Here is a 16,081-nt window from a genome sequence, read left to right on the forward strand (position 1 = left end):
AATTCTACTGTTGTTTACTTAATTATGGCAAATCCCTTATGTTTGAAAATGTCTTCGTATATACTCTCTCTTTCAGTTCTTGTAATGACCCTGCATAGAATTCTGGGAACTCTTTCATTTTCGGTTTGGAGATGAGGAGGTCAGCCTACAGAATGTAAGTGGCTTGCCCAGGTAGTATAAGGAGAAACAGACATCTGGAAAGAACCTGGACAGTCAAATCCTGGACCAATTCATATTCCATCACTCTTAATGATTCTTGTACATAAAGAGGAGATTCTTGGGTTTAAGAATCTATTCCAGATGGAATCTCAGGGAAGATATGTCTTTATTCTTATTTTAACCCCCACCATGCGTGCGCGAGCGCGGGCACACACACACACACACACACACACACACACACACACACACTCAATGCTGTGGATGAGACCAGGGCCCACTTCTTACTGTTAGCAGTCCAGGGGTATGACAAGGAGAGCTAAGGTCCATGTCCTGGCGGGTAAATGTCAAGTAACAATGCGCTCATTTGCAATGCCCAGATGAAGCATCACAAACAGAGAGCCCTTCCTCTCCTTGGAGAAACAGCAAACATCCACTCCGGGGCAGAAGGGTCTTTCTTTTGTAAACTCATGTATTCATTTATTCAAACAACCAAGTTTCGTTGGGTGCTTACTAAGTACCAAACATTGCAGAAGAGGAGTTCACACTTTAGATTAAAAGAAAAAAAAGAAAGCAAACAAAACACAAGGGGCTAACACCTCTCATTTCAAAAACAGCCTGTAAAGTAAAAGGGTCATAGAGAGGTAAAGCCAGGGTCAGAGCTGCTCGAGGGGGGGGAGTACTTCTGCATATGGAGGACTGAGATTTCGTGCAGGAAGGAGGCAGCGTTGACCTGGAATCTGCAGTCGGAGCAGAATCTGTACGTACAGGGCGCTAGGGGCACGTATGATTTAGGGGTGGCTGTGGGTGCTATTTATTTATATTATATGAAAAACTACAGCCTTCCAGAGACGCCGGAGTGCGGAGGGGCTTGCCAAGAGCAACTGCAATCATTTACCCAAAGTCCTTTTCTTTCTTCTTTTTCCCCAAAAGTATTACATTGTGAGGCACTTCTTCCTGGCCCCTCAACCCCAAAGGCTCCTCCCAGCGGACGGAGGTGATGGGGCGGAACGTGGGAACAGTTTCACAGATAAGGGGTCTGTTTGCTCCACTGTGATAGTGTCTAGACTCTTTGGCAAGGCAACGAACGTTCTCCAGGATTTTATCTGAACACTTACGCTTGAGCCCTCTGACATGCAAACCCGTGCTCGAACTGCCCCTACTTCCTGACCGTACTACGCCTTTCTTTTTTTTTTTTTTCAAAGGTTTTATTTATTAATTTGACAGAGAGAGATAGCCAGCGAGAGAGGGAACACAAGCAGGGGGAGTGGGAAAGGAAGAAGCAGGCTCCCAGCAGAGGAGCCTGATGTGGGGCTCGATCCCAGAACGCTGGGATCACTCCCTGAGCCGGAGGCAGACGCTTAACGACTGCGCCACCCAGGCGCCCCGACGCCTTTCTTATCCTTGTACCTTTATAGGCTAGTTCCGTGCGTTTGTTAGGATGCATGTTTGGGCTGTATCGTGTTCGGCCAAGGTTATCCGTGCTCTTCCCACCTTTCCAGTAGAAAGCTAACGTCCGCATTCTACGACTCCTGACACAGCTAGACAGTGTCACCATTGGTTCAAACTTCAGGATTCTGTGGCTTGAACGACTGAGCCTGAGCTTTTTGTGCCTCGCCAGAGGTACGATCTAGATGTGGACGTACCCTCCACACCAGCGGTGAAGAGCTTCTAGACTCGGGCTGCTCCTGGAAGGTCTATGCAGCGGCCGGACGTGCACATTGCCCACCCCGCCTGGCGGAGCCTGCCTTTGGAGCTTTACCTGGCTCGCATGAGGAACGTGTAGAATTTCTGGGCCTCGTTTAAGTTCTCCTTCCGATCCTCCGTGGCCTTCAGCAGGCTGTCCCACGCCTCCTTCAGCTCCGTGCCCTGTCTGCGCAGGTCGTCCGCGGCGTCTGGGTGGGACTCACTGAGCCGCTCTGCTGTCTCCCCCAGTATGGTCACCTGAGGAGGCCAAGAGCTCTGATAATCAGCCAATTAGAGCCATACCGGAATCTTAGCAAAATACCACTTCTGAGCCCTGGCAATGCTCACTCCTCAGATGCACGTCAGGGGGCGCACGAACATCTTGTTACCCTATAAAATAATGCCAACCCTTTCGGTACAGATAAGTCCTTGAACTAGTCAAACTTGACATTACCATACTTCTTTTTAAGATAAGAGGGTGTCGGGCAGATGGTTAAGTGACTCTGCTGATTAGTGGGAATGTCAATTATGAGCCCAAGGGTCCTGACTTTTAATGTAAAGATCTTTTCAATATAGACATTTTCTGTGCTCTTTTCACTCTGCGTGATAATGCCACGCTGCAGGATGCCCCTGGTTTATCTCAGACTGCCTCTGGAAAGTTCCAGAGCTTACTTGTAGGTCGAGTAGGATTAAGTGCTGTCAGTTCCTTATGAAGGAAACTGCCACACGCCCAGCCCCGGCCGTCCTCGGGGTGGCCAGTCCCTCCGGGTCTGAGGCTGCGGGCCTTCTGTACGGTGACCAGGCATTTGGAAGCCACTAAAGAGGTACTTGGACAACAGAGGTCATTTCAGAATGAAATGAATTTCCCTCTGGGTTAGAGGTCCTTTTGGTGTCCTTATCTTAGGGACAGGTGCAAGAGCAAGTATGGAGTAAGAGAAGAAGTATGCGAGTAAGGACTGGGGAATAAGAGCAAAGAAGAGGCCATGGACAGGTGCAAACGTGAAGAGGGACATGTTGGAAAAACGTGGGAGCAAATGTCTCGCCTTTTCTCCCAGAGGCATGAGGTCTCTCTCGAAGATCTCGTGCTGCCGCTGAAGGGCCTGCACGCTGAACAGGTCTGAGCCGGGATCGGCAGCACGGAGGGCCTGGTGCTTCTTCTCGATCTGCTCCTTCGTCTCATCTGCTTCTCTGGCTCACGACAGTCAAGGTCTTAGACGGTGTATGCCACCGGCAGCCCAGTTCCCCGGCTTCCACTCCAGGGAAGTCCTTTCTTCTCACCCCTGCCCCCTTCCTGAGGTGCTAGGACATAGGCTCCCTTCCTCCTCCCAACGTCTACTTGAGGCACAGCTACTGGGACCATTCCCACTTACCACAGGCGAGAACAGAGCCGTAAGGAGGCTATTTTCTGAAGTTAGCCCGCTGCTAACTGGCGCAGCCTGTCTGCACCAGGGGCCCTGCCTGCAGAGCTGCCCTCTGCATTTCCGTTTCCCTTCTCCAAATACTCAAAAATACATTCGTACCTGGCGAAGGTGTTCGGTTACCATTTGGTTTGATTGCTTGCTTCCTTAGCTATTCGTGTGTAGACACGGATTTAGAATCAGACGTAAAAAATGGTTGCATCAACAGTTAGAGCCAACGTCATAGCTGTGGCTCTTAGCTGTCTACGGCTAGTTCAGATATGCAGTTACGTAAACCTCTTGCCTCTACTCGGAGTTTCACTACCTCTCACGAACACTGCTCCTTATGCACCAGGACCCAAGCCCAGGGGCTGGGAAAGTAGAGCTGTGTGTCTGGGAGGACCCCATGGGCCGAGTGAGGAATCCGCTACGGAATCACCTGATCCCCTCTGATCTCCGTCTCAGGCGTGTTCTCCTAAGAGCCTCTCCTGCAGCAATCGGACTTGGGGTTTCGAGTGGGTTCCAGAGCAGCACTGCCTCTCAGGGTTACCCTCTCACCTTTGGAACACCTGGACAGCATGGGCGCTGCCCAGCAGCTGGCGTTGCTCCTCCGCGAGGCTCTGCAAGGAGTCCCAGCGAGTATTCAGCTCCTAAGAGAGGCGGGCGCCACACGGGTTAGCCGGAAAGCGCACTCGGGCACTCAGCGCTGTCCCAAGCCCCGCTGAGGTTTGGATCGTGGCTGTTGTCGAGTGATCTCTTTCAGAAACTGCACAGGTTTCTTTCTTCCCTGGAGAGCTTGCGCTTGGCCCTCATTCATGCCGTCGAGAAAGGGGTAAGTTTCCTTCCCCAAATGATGCTCCAGGATGGAACCCCCAACCCTAGAGCAGCAACTGATGTTGGCTGCTGCAGACACTACACCCCAATCCCCAGAAGACGAGTGAGACGTGTTGCCTTGGTCGTTAGAAGCCATGATATTGCTGCACCCCGAACTGACCAAACCGAAGAGCCGCTAAGAGCTCTACTTTCTGCAGAGTAAGCAAACGGTTCCTGCGTAATTCCCTTCTCCCTCAACCACCAGAAAAGAGGCAGAGGACTCATCCTCCCTGGTTTATGACAACCCAGAGAGCTGGACTAGACATCCCACTCATGTTCATTCGATCTTTTATGGAACCCTGGGTGCCAATCTAAATCAGGTCTAGGATGTCCCACCCTCCGTCTGTACTGACCTATGTTTTTCTATTTCTTTCATCAGATTTTATCAGAGTCTGTATCTTCCAATCAGCTTTCCTGACTAGGCCCTTTCCACTGTCAGAGCTTCTTACCTACATTTTCTTCACATTCATGTATCTGAGCATGAATTTCTGTGTCTGGAAGTGAAGATGGGGGAAGGAGGGAGGCATACGTTGTGAGTTAGAGATTTCAGATCAGTTTAAATATATGCATGGCTGCATGGTTTGAGCTATCTTCTTTGACCTCTCCTGAAGCCAGCTTTCTACCTTCTGCCTGTCCTAGCTGATCAGTGGAACAGAGCATTGAGCGTATGAAAGCGAAATGTAGACGCCTGGAACTCGGCCTGGCAGCGAGGAAACATGGAAGGAGCTTCACGTACCTGCCGTATTTGAGCTCCTTCTGGTGTTAGCAGCTTTTCAAATAGAAGATCATCTGCCACCTTGTTGATATCCCTCAGCCGAGGCTCATTGGCCTTCAAGTCCTGGGTGGAAACATTTGTCCAAAGCATATAAATCCCCTTCTCAGGAATCTTCATACCTGCCTGCTCAGCTCTGCCCCAATCTGACTAAATATTAATATCGCTAACCTCGCTGGCAACGCACGAGCGGCTGCCCTCCGATCTACCACTAAGAAGAATAGTTTAAACTCCCTGACCCCAGTGGCTGCTGAGAACTTGGCAAGAGAGCTGCCATTTTTCTGGAGCGGGGAGCACACCCAATTTCTGGGGTTTCTTTTTTTTTTTTTTTTAAAGATTTTATTTATTCATTTGACAGAGAGAGAGACAGCCAGCGAGAGAGGGAACACAAGCAGGGGGAGTGGGAGAGGAAGAAGCAAACTCACAGTGGAGGAGCCTGATGTGGGGCTTGATCCCAGAACGCCGGGATCACGCCCTGAGCCGAAGGCAGACGCTTAACCACTGTGCCACCCAGGCGCCCCAATTTCTGATATTTCTTAAAAATCTCTCCCAGATTCCTGAGCTGGAAAGCCTGTGCTTTCCTACCAATACGAGCTCCTCTGCCTTCAGTAGAATTCCATGGACTAAGTTGCCATTTGCTTGTGTTAAAGGCGTTTTGTAAGAAGGAGCCCTGAGGAGCGCATCACAATGCCTATGGGGACGATATCATCCATCACATTTTACAAAGGCCTCTAAATGAGCTTCCTTCTGCGAGTGTCATTCTTGGTGCTCTCTTATCATTTTGTCCCTGCTTCCCTTTCTTTCACTTTCCCCTTTCCTTATAGATTCCATACGTGTATATATAATCCCCACTTATCTATCATCTACCTATATGTTACCTGTCCATCCATCATCTGTCTATGTATCTATCATCCATCTCTCCATCCATCCATTTTTCATCCATCTATCCATCAATCATCTATCCTCTTTCTAACCATTTATCTATCATCTATCATCTATCTATCATCTATCTATCTATCTATCTATCTATCATCTATCATCTATCTATCTATCTTTCTATCTATCTATCTATCTATCTATCATCTATCTATCTATCTATCTATCTATCATCTATCATCATCTATCTATCTATCATCTATCCATCAATCATCTATCCTCTTTCTAACCATTTATCTATCATCTATCTATCTATCTATCTATCTATCTATTATCTATCTATCTATCTATCTATCTATCTATCTATCTATCTATCTATCATCTATCTATGTGTTGCCTTGACTTCTCTATGGAAGGCATCGCAAGAAAAAGAAAGGAAGGAACAGGTTTATATGCACTGCCAGCTAACAGAAGGAATACATCTGTGAGAACAGAGGATGGATGGTTTTCGGTGGGTAGAAACTTGGAAACTATCTAGCTGTAAAGTCAAGTTGTTTTCCCACCTTCTCACCCCAGCTTCTGCCCCATAATAAGAGCTTACGAAGAGTCCCACAGCCTCTCACCCCAACCTGGGATCCCAGAACGCAACACAATGTGGGGTGAGTACTGAAGAACTCAGGGCGACCAGCACTCCTAGGAGGATCTGGGAGCGGCAGGGACCCCAGGCTGCAGAGCCAAGGCCGTTAATTCCTCTGTATTTTCCTTCCACCTCTCATACCCAGAGGGAGATCTGAAATGTGGGACTCTAGGAAGGATCTTCAGCAAATGAGAAGTTGAGGAATCACTTGGGAGGAGCTGTGGGATAAATGGAACCAGGGTCACCATCCAAAAGCCATCTGGAGGAGAAGTTTGCTCGTTCTCACCGTTTGGAACTCATCAAACTTCTTCTGCAGCTCCCAGACATCATCCAGTTCCACCCCGGTGTTCTCCGCCTTCTTCTCCTGGATCCACTCCAGCATGTCGCCCGCCTCGTAGGCCAGCAAAAACTCGTTGTAGCGTTGCAGGAGACGACGCCTGCGCTCTTCCGCCCGGTCAAGGAGGGAGCGGTACCTGTGCACAGAAGCGGGGGGGATGGGAACGCTGTCATGAAACAAGAAGGAAACACTGAAGAGTGAAAGCAGGGAGAGTGGAAGGGACAAGAAGGAGAGGGAGGGAAAATCAGAAGAAGAACAGAGGAGAGGAGGAAATAAAGCTGGGAGGAAAACAGCATTGAGAGAGAGAGAGAGACAAACACACAGGGTTCCATTAAAAAGAATACAAATGTCCATGTTCCAGCAGTGTGACGGGCATCACCTCTCCGCTACTCTACAGATGTGAGATGTGCCCATGCCTGCCAACAGCTGGGTGAGAAACAGCATGGTAGAGTAAGCAAAGTTCACGTGGAAGTCTGAAGACCTTCGATGACCCTCAGCACGCTGGGCAGGGAAGCAGAAGGGGTGGCTCTATGGAGTGCCTGAGCGCAGGCAATTGACTTAATCATTCTCAAACAAAAACTGAAGTATTTCAAGGACCCGAAGCTTACTTTTAGCTCTTAAAATCTGTGGAGTTACAATGGCATCTCCACTCTCACAGCTGCAGAGTCATGAGAAGTGTCTTTGCCAATAAGAAACGTTTAGCCAAGTACTATCCAGTTCTCCTGCCTCTAAAACGTACTGGTTCTCAATCTGTTCCTGGCGCTGGGCGATGCTGCTTGGTTCTTCTCGCTGTCGCTGCGGGGGCGTGGGAAGCTCATCCTGAGCCAGTTTCTTGACATAGACAGCAGGCACAAAGCCTTGGTGGTCGCCAGATTCTACCTTCCACCAGTCCTGAAGAGACAGAGAGAGCCCCACGCCTTTCTTAGTTCTTGAAAAACCACAAATACGAGAGGATTCTACTCTCAGAACGCAGTCTGTAGGCAGAGACACAAGCTATGGCTGGCACGGGCGTCCCCTCCCCCTCCCTCTCCCAGAGCACCTAAAAATTGCGCATGGCCCTGAAACTCACTTATGCGGATGCTTTGTGTTTAAGTATCACCCTGGGCCCCACAGAGCATTTGGGGGTGTTACTGAACTAACACTCTGGACAAAGGACAAAGTGGGACTGGCACTAGCTTATTTGGTCAGGGACCATCCATCCTGCTTCTCAAAAATTCACTCTCCCTCAGGACAACAGTATCCCAAACTCTCTTCTTTTCTTCCCAATAATTTTTGGAGTTATTAGAATGTAAAAAAGCCATTTGAGCTCTTACGAGAAGAGCCGGTATTTTGTCCCTATTCTCATGGGCTCTTTCACAGACCTGTTTCTCACACATTAAAGAAAACCGAGTTGACAAAAGACTCCTCTTTTTTCAGGTTCCTCCTCACCCCGGCCATTGTCATTCCAGCACTGGGACCATTGGCATGGAAGAGGGACAAGCAGAGATGAGAAGTAAGGGGTAATCTGGTATCATGGAATCGCCATTCATAGCTTCTATGTCTTTGGGCAACTTACTTGGGCTCTCCGAGTCTTCATTTTGTTAACTGTTATTGTTATTATAACCCCAAAAGATATATACAGCATCTTACACAATACCTGGAGGAAAGATACTACTTAATAAATTACAGTTATTTAAGAGAGACAGCAACAGAAAAAATGTTTTTGGCCAAAATATGGATGTCTGGCAGGGCTGGGAGAGTTGACCGTGGAAGAGCTGTCTCGCTGCTGGGAAGAGGGTTAGAAAGGAAAGTCACCTTGTTGATGGAGCTGAGCAGAGTTAAGACGTCATTTTTCTTCATGGTGACTTCTCGATTGCTGCGGGCCTGGAAGTCATATAAAGCCACCACCCTCTGTTCTCGAGCAGCTCCCTCCACCGGGGCAGCCTGTTGTTCCTGAACAAGACAGGAGGGACCATGTCAGGCACCTGCTGGGAAGGCGTCTGCACGCGTTCGTAAGGCACGGCGCCCCACCGCTTCAGAGCAGAGGGAAGGTGCACGCCTCCGCTTACAGCCCCCCGGAGCAGCGTGTTTCCTTGACATGCACAGAGCACACGTCCATAGGATCCTGCGTGGGCTGCACCCCGTGGGCCGAGGAGGGCGCGGCGCAAGGGCTCTGGACACACACGGTGACCTGGCGAGTCCCGCCCACGACTGCTGTCTGCTGGCGGCGTGTGAACCCAGAGCCTGTCCTTAGACTGCGGCCGGTGTCTCTCTTTTTCCTTCTGCTACCGCAAGGAGGCGCCCCCGTCACTTAGGGGGTCCCAGCCAGGCCACTCTTAGGACACGCTCACCGTGGGCCCAGGCTCCCGGCCATCATCACATTCTCCAGCATTTGCATGACCCGTTGCCCAAATACACCTGCTTATCCTGTGCTTTGGTGCTTTTGATCTCCTAGCTTATCGACTAGAAAAGCCCTTCTCATCTGCACCGTAAACCACCTTAAAAAAAAATAGCTCAGACAAAGGGCTTCACCTCAGCTGTGAGGACCTTCCTACTTTCCAACATTCTTATTTTGGGTGAGGGGAACACTCCTTCCCCGAGACCCTTTCTCCTGTCCGTATCTCTAGCATGTGTACTTATTTGCTGATCTTTCTGCTCTCCTGATAGACTGGAATTTCCCTGCAGTCAGGATTATTTTGTATGCAAAGCTGCTTACGGTTGACACATGACCGCACTCACCGAGAACCCCGTGTGAACATCTCGGCAGACACCACAGAGAGGCTACCATTCCCACAGAACTTAGTATTTCCCTTGCAATCGTGTCCTGGGTTGTTGGAAATAAAAGCCAGTAATAGAGAGAATCCCGTTTGGTCCGGCGGGGAGCGTGACCCCTGGCATCTCTAGGCCTTCTCACCTGGCAAGCCGCCGCCTGGTCCCGCAGGGCCTGCATGCTCTTCCCAAAGGCACTCAGGTCTACCAGGAAGGCCTCGTGTTTCTTCAGAAGGGCCTGGATTTGTTGATGGAAGATCATTAGAAGTGAATACAGGAAGAGCACTAAGCATTCCTGGGGATCGTTTGGCTATTATTTTAGGTGATATCAATTGTCCTAATTCCTGGTAAGAGACACTTTCCGTCTATAATAAAGAGGTGGTTTTTTTTTAACTCTAAATTTATGAGCATCAGGAAAATAGGAATTAAATGACCAACAATTTCAATATATTTGCTACATTTGCTCTAATGAAGTCACAGTTGCACAAGTGTTTTATTGACACACGTCACGGCTAGAAGAGGGTGCGGCTATGATGTTATTTTGTGGGGTTAAACACTAGCATAACTTTAGATGCCCACTGCAACTATTTCCGATGCTGAAGGTTTGTTAAATACTACACTGGCTTACCACGAGACGAAGAACAAGACAAGAGGACAGAGAGGGTAATTATGACCTTGGAAGTTCTTGCTCCAACATGTATGCTTGATTTTATGTCAAGTAATTAAACGGTATGTATCTTAGAACCATGGTTGGTTTATGAAATCCCAAGGTCATTCTAGGAAATTTAGGATGGGACCAAGACAGGCATGAATGTCTGGTCATGCCTTTTGGGGTTTAGATAATCTTTAAGGAATCTATGAATCTCTGTGGGATTGGGAAAATTTAGTGTACATTTTAGGATTTGTGTCAACTCCGAGTTTATCCCGACCAAGGGAAGGCCAAAGGTGATCACTCTGGAAACACCCAAATAACCTCACAGAACCTACAGCTGTCCCACAGTCTACTTTGGTACCATTTGGAGAGTACTAGACAACGTCCACCCCTATACCCCCCTTACCCCAGCTGCTTCCTCATCAGCCCCATAGTTAGTGTTGTCTACAATAGGTTCCTTCTCTTGAATCCATGCTTCTGCTTCATGCAGGTCAGCCAGGTACTGCTGGAACTGGACATTGGCTTCAAGATCATTCTGCCGTCTGGCAGCCCGAGCCTGGAGGGACTCCATATTGTCATTCAAACTCTTGACCCTCGAGGCCACGTCTTCCGCAGCAAAGTGCCCTATGGAGGAGTCATAGAAAGGGTGCGTGTTACCCTCTAGCATCACTATCCTTTCATCCTCGTGGTGACCTGGGAGAGGGAAAGGAAGGTACAAGGCTGCCTCTGCATGCTGTCAGGGTAGCAGTTGACCTAAGCTCCGGGGAGTGAGAATGTCAAGAGCCTGAGCATTCAACAGATGACTGGTTTAAGAAGATGTGGTCCATGTATACAATGGAATATTACTCAGCTATCAAAAAGAACGATTTCTCAACATTTGCTGCAACATGGACGGCACTGGAGGAGATAATGCTAAGCGAAATAAGTCAAGCAGAGAAGACAATTATCATATGGTTTCACTCATTTATGGAACATAAGAAGTAGGAAGATCAGTAGGAGAAGAAAGGGAAGGGGAGGTAATCAGAAGGGGGAATGAAGCATGAGAGACTACGGACTCTGGGAAACAAACTGAGGGCGTCAGAGGGGAAGGGGGTGGGGGAATGGGATAGGCCGGTGATGGGTAGTAAGGAGGGCACGTATTGCATGGTGCACTGGGTGTTATACACAAGTAATGAAGCATGGAACTTAAAAAAAAAAAAAAAGAGTCTGAGCATTAGCAGGTGCTCACAGAGTGTGGGTGTGTATGTGTGGTGAAGGTCTGTGATAAACAGACTTGAAGACAGAATACTTAGGTGCAAGTCCTGCCCAGGGTTCCAAAAACATGCATTCTCTAGAGTAAACAGAAAATCCAGCAGATTGCCAATTCTGCCCCGAAGGGACTTATCACCACAGGACCTGTTCTCCCACGCTAACAGCTAGAAAACAGAGCGGACTGCAACCTATGACGACATTCAGACCACAGGCAGAGGACTGTGACTCCTCGGAGAAGGGAAAGAAATGAGATGTGCCCCCACGTGCAGGGCTGTCTCTGGGCTGTAAGGTCAGGGGGTGACGCCACACAGAACCGGCCGAGCTGAGCAGGCAGACGGAGTGGGGACGGGCAGGACCGCCCGAGCTCGTGGAGCAGGGGGCACACAGACAGAGCCTCGGAGGCGTGCAGGGGCTGCCCTCGTGTGTTTGACCCATGACTCCTTGCGAGCCGGTGTCAGGAGACTCCTCGAGGTGAAGCCAAGGGGACTGACTGCAGAGCAGGAGGCCCAAATCTCCGAGGCTCGCACAGGGCTGCAGGGAGTTAACATCAGCTCTCACCAAAGTGGACCAGAAGAACTACCCCTCAGTAGTGGACCCATCGCTTAATCAGTTCCAGCTTCGGGTGCTCCCTGGAGCTTCCAAGAGGCCCAGTGACCTCCAAGCCCAACAAGCAAAGACAACCGTACCAAGTTAGCTTGTAATCAAATTCCTAAAACCAGCGATAAAAAGCTTAAAAGAGGAACAGAGGAGAGAGACTCATTACAGACGGGGGAGCAGAGAGAGTAGTGAGCACAGACACTGCATCAGAAAACCCGCAGGCGGCAGACAACGTAGCAGCAGCTGTAACATCTGGAAAGAGAGAACCTGTCAACCAAGAATGGACGTCTACTGAAAACGTGTTTCGAAATGAAGTCTTTTAGACCAACAAAGGCTTAGAGGATTTATGGTTAGAGACCTGTACTGCAAGAGCTATTCGGGAAAGCTCTCCATTTACATTTATGAGGTAAAAATATCAATGTAGTCAAAGGAACAAAGAACAGGAATACATGAATACATGTGAATAAATATAAAAGGGTTTTTTTTTTCCCTCAAAGCTAATTGATTGGTAAGGCAAAATTAGTAACAGTGCATGGTGGGGATTATAACACATGTAAAATCAAAATGTGTGACATTAACATACAAAGGAGAAAACAGGAGAAATGGAAACATACTGCTTAAGGATCTTATTCCACGCATGAAACGGTTTGACTTTATTTAAAGTTAGAATGTGATGCATTAAAGATCTATACTTTAAATCCTAGAACAGTGGCTCTTAAATTTTTGCTCCCAAAATCCCCTTATCATTTTTTAGATTCATTTCAAGTTTTAATTTAAATTCTAGTTAGTTAACATATATGGTAAAATTGGTTTCACGTGTAGAGTTTAGTGGTTCCTCACTTACATATGACACCCAGTGCTCATCACACGTGCCCTCCTTAATACCCATCAGCCATCTAGCCCCATCCCCCGCCCCCCGCTCTCCATCAACCCTTAGTTTGTTCTCTATAGTTAAGAATCCCCTTATAATTTTAAAAACTATTGAGGACCCCTAAGAGTTTTTGCTTATATGGTGATATCTATTAATAGCCACCGTATCAGAAATCGAAACAGAAAATTTTAAAACAAATGAATATCCAAGTATATATTCTATTAACCATTAGAGCAACGGCATTATCAAACATCATGCAGAAAATTTCACTGTGCACTTGCAAAAGAATGAATATAATAAGGCAAATAATGTCTTAGCATCACTATGAAACCCACAAAACCATAGCTGGAGAGTCACTACTCTAGAATAAACACACATGCACACATCTCCCACACACAGGTATCCCACAGAACTACAGCCGACAAATACGGAGATAAAATGGAATCATAATAAATACATAATTAATCTAAAGAAAGTGGAAACTGATGGCCCAAGAAAAACATATAGCAAGATGCTTGATTCAAGCTTAACCATATTGATAACTGCTTTAAACGTAAATGATCTAAACCATCCCATTAAAAGGGAGAGATTACCAGATTGCATAACAAAAGCAAAGCCTCTCTATATGCTTTCTGTAAGAAATCTTCTTTAAACATAAAGAAACAGAGTACAAGTGAAAAGATGGAGAAACATATATTGTGCAAACATGAATCAAAGACAGCTGGTGTGGCTGTATTAAAAGTTGCACCACGGGGCACCTGGGTGGCTCAGACATTAAGCATCTGCCTTCGGCTTAGGTTACGGTCCCAGGGTCCTGGGATCCAGCCCCGCATCAGGCTCCCTGCTCAGCGGGGAGCCTGCTTCTCCCTCTCCCACTCCCCCTGCTTGTGTTCCCTCTCTCGCTGTGTCTCTCTCTGTTAAATAAATAAAATCTTTAGAAAAAATAAAAAATAAAGTTGCACCAAGTAGCCTCCAGGGTATGACCGGGGATCAAGAAGGCTATATATCATAATGTTACAGATTGTAATTCATTAAGAAGACACGGCAAGCCTAAATACATACGCACACAATAACACAGTTTCAAAATACATGAAACAAAACCTGATAGAACTGAAATAGATGAAATCCACAATTACAATTAGAGATTTCAAGAAAAAAAAAGATGTCACTATAGTAAAACAGCAACCACAAATAAACATTTTTAGGTTTGAATCCCTCAGTTGAGATTGAATTTTTGCTCAGCTATATGAATTTTAAACTATACTTTTGATAGCTGGATGCTGGCTGGCAACAATTTCATCTTTTTTTTTTTTACACAATTTATTCTTAAATCAAGGGAGGAATGATCCAGTGTGATCTATGTTGCTTATAGCACACACAGAATTGGATGTTTGGTTTTGAACACCATATTTAAAAAGTAGGGGTTCCTGAAGCTGAGAAGCCAGGAGGAGGAGGAGAGATACTGAGACTATATAAATAAGGAATTTAAAGAAATGGTGCTATATTAACTATCAAGACTATAATTACTTTAAATGTAAATGGTTAAAATAAATACATGTAAATAATCTAAGGCAAGTCTTCACAGATCTGGAAACTTCCATGTGGGAAAAGGACCTGATTGCTTTCTGGAGCTTTGTAACTTAAATTCTAAATTCTAAAACTTCTACGGAAGAGCATATTGATTATTAGCATAAAAATATTTTATTTAATAATGTTGGCTTAACCGAAGAATACAAATGACTGGTTTATGAAGTAGGGAGGTTCCTGTTATTGGAATATATAAGCAATATCGTATCATCATTGTATCTGTCAGAAATGCCCAAGGGGAATTTCTGCATTGAAAGGGAACATGAATCGGGTATCTTTAAATTCCCATGAAGCCCTAAAATTGAACAAACTTCTCCCCTTAAGTTTAGCATAGTGACGACTGACCAATTCAAGCTGAACCATACATACCTTCCTCTACCATTTTGTTTCCCTTCTCCGTTATCGCTTGGACGCGAGGCTCGTGACTGGCAATGTTATCTTGGATAACTTGGTGTCTGTTCAGAAGCTTCTTGGAGACAATCAGGTCCTTGCCTACAGAGAAAAATAATTTCAAGGCCTCGTATTGTTCTAGTGTATGGAATAAGAAGAGGCTACTCTACTTTTTATAACTCTTGGGCCTACAAATTTTTCCCTTTGAGGCTGTAATCCCTGAGTGGGCTTCCTGAAATTTAGACCATTTGTCTGAATTAACTCTGCTCAGTGTTGTTCTTTCCCTGGTCTTTTTGTACTGAGAAAATTCAATTCATTATTTTACAAAAGATAATAAATAAGTCACTATAAAGGTAGAAAGGCAAGTAAGTCTTCACCTAGAACTTTCAGCATCACACACACAACTTCGATTCAGCGTATTATGGTGTAAAAAGCAGAATCTTCCACTTACTAATTCCTATGGGTGTCAGAAAGTTATTAAACCCTCTAGCTTAGGTGTTTTTTCACCATGAAAATGGCGTGTTGTATGTTTTAAAGTTTTCTTTGTAAAGATTAGAAATAACTTAGAAAAAATGCCTCCCTTGCTGCTAACATTAGCAAGTGCCGACTAAATGCTACACATTGTTAATTTCCTCCACCTTCTAAGCCCCCCAGTTACAGGTGTCAACTCCCTATCTCCTACCCATGCATCCCCCTTCTTCCCTTCAAAATTCCCTTCCCTATACTTCCCACTAAATGACTTTCCAGAAGCTCTCCATGCCTGTCCACCCTTCAAAGAGGTCTTTTCTAGAAGTTTTCCCAGACGGGCCCCTCCACTGTCACCATCATCAGCTCCTCATAGATGTCCTCAGTATGTGGGTATGAAGTGTGCGTTCCACTTGTATCCTAGCACTGGCAACGATGGCCACAGCTCCCAAAGGAAAGGAACGTATGTACTTTCTCTACTGTCCCACCCCTTTTCCCCTTGTAGTAGCTCAGATCTTCACAGAAGGGAGACACTGACACTACGGACAAAATTCCTTGGGACCTCAAGCACTAACCATGACAGCTCAGCCAAGGGCCTTGGCAGTAACTTAAGTCACAGCAAGGAGCAAAAAGCTGAGCCCTCTAGCTCTTCCCAGAAGCCTTCAGTTCATGGCACTGTTCATAGTTTGCTTTAGGAGGTAAACTGTTCAGTATGAATTTTAACAAAATCTCGTATGGAAGATGGGAAAATTGTTCCTGAGTATGAAGGGGAAGAGCTGAGAGCAA

General features: G+C 46.6%; 1 protein-coding gene across 1 annotated transcript in view; it reads right to left on the minus strand.

Moving 5' to 3' along the window:
- Nucleotides 1-16,081, minus strand: part of SPTA1 (spectrin alpha, erythrocytic 1) — a 65,016-nt gene that overhangs the window by 27,692 nt on the left and 21,243 nt on the right. Inside the window, exons 18-27 of the mRNA XM_045784398.2 lie at nt 14,810-14,932; nt 10,541-10,758; nt 9,628-9,720; nt 8,529-8,666; nt 7,474-7,625; nt 6,684-6,870; nt 4,849-4,950; nt 3,798-3,889; nt 2,886-3,030; nt 1,919-2,100 (exon numbers count right to left, since the gene is read on the minus strand). Of these exons, the coding sequence (XP_045640354.2) occupies nt 1,919-2,100; nt 2,886-3,030; nt 3,798-3,889; nt 4,849-4,950; nt 6,684-6,870; nt 7,474-7,625; nt 8,529-8,666; nt 9,628-9,720; nt 10,541-10,758; nt 14,810-14,932 (1,432 nt within the window). The remainder of the gene's footprint in view (nt 1-1,918; nt 2,101-2,885; nt 3,031-3,797; nt 3,890-4,848; nt 4,951-6,683; nt 6,871-7,473; nt 7,626-8,528; nt 8,667-9,627; nt 9,721-10,540; nt 10,759-14,809; nt 14,933-16,081) is intronic.

The sequence above is a fragment of the Ursus americanus genome, chromosome 2, assembly GCF_024610735.1.
Source record: "Ursus americanus isolate L20-20 chromosome 2, mUrsAme1.1.p, whole genome shotgun sequence".
Taxonomy (NCBI): domain Eukaryota; kingdom Metazoa; phylum Chordata; class Mammalia; order Carnivora; family Ursidae; genus Ursus; species Ursus americanus.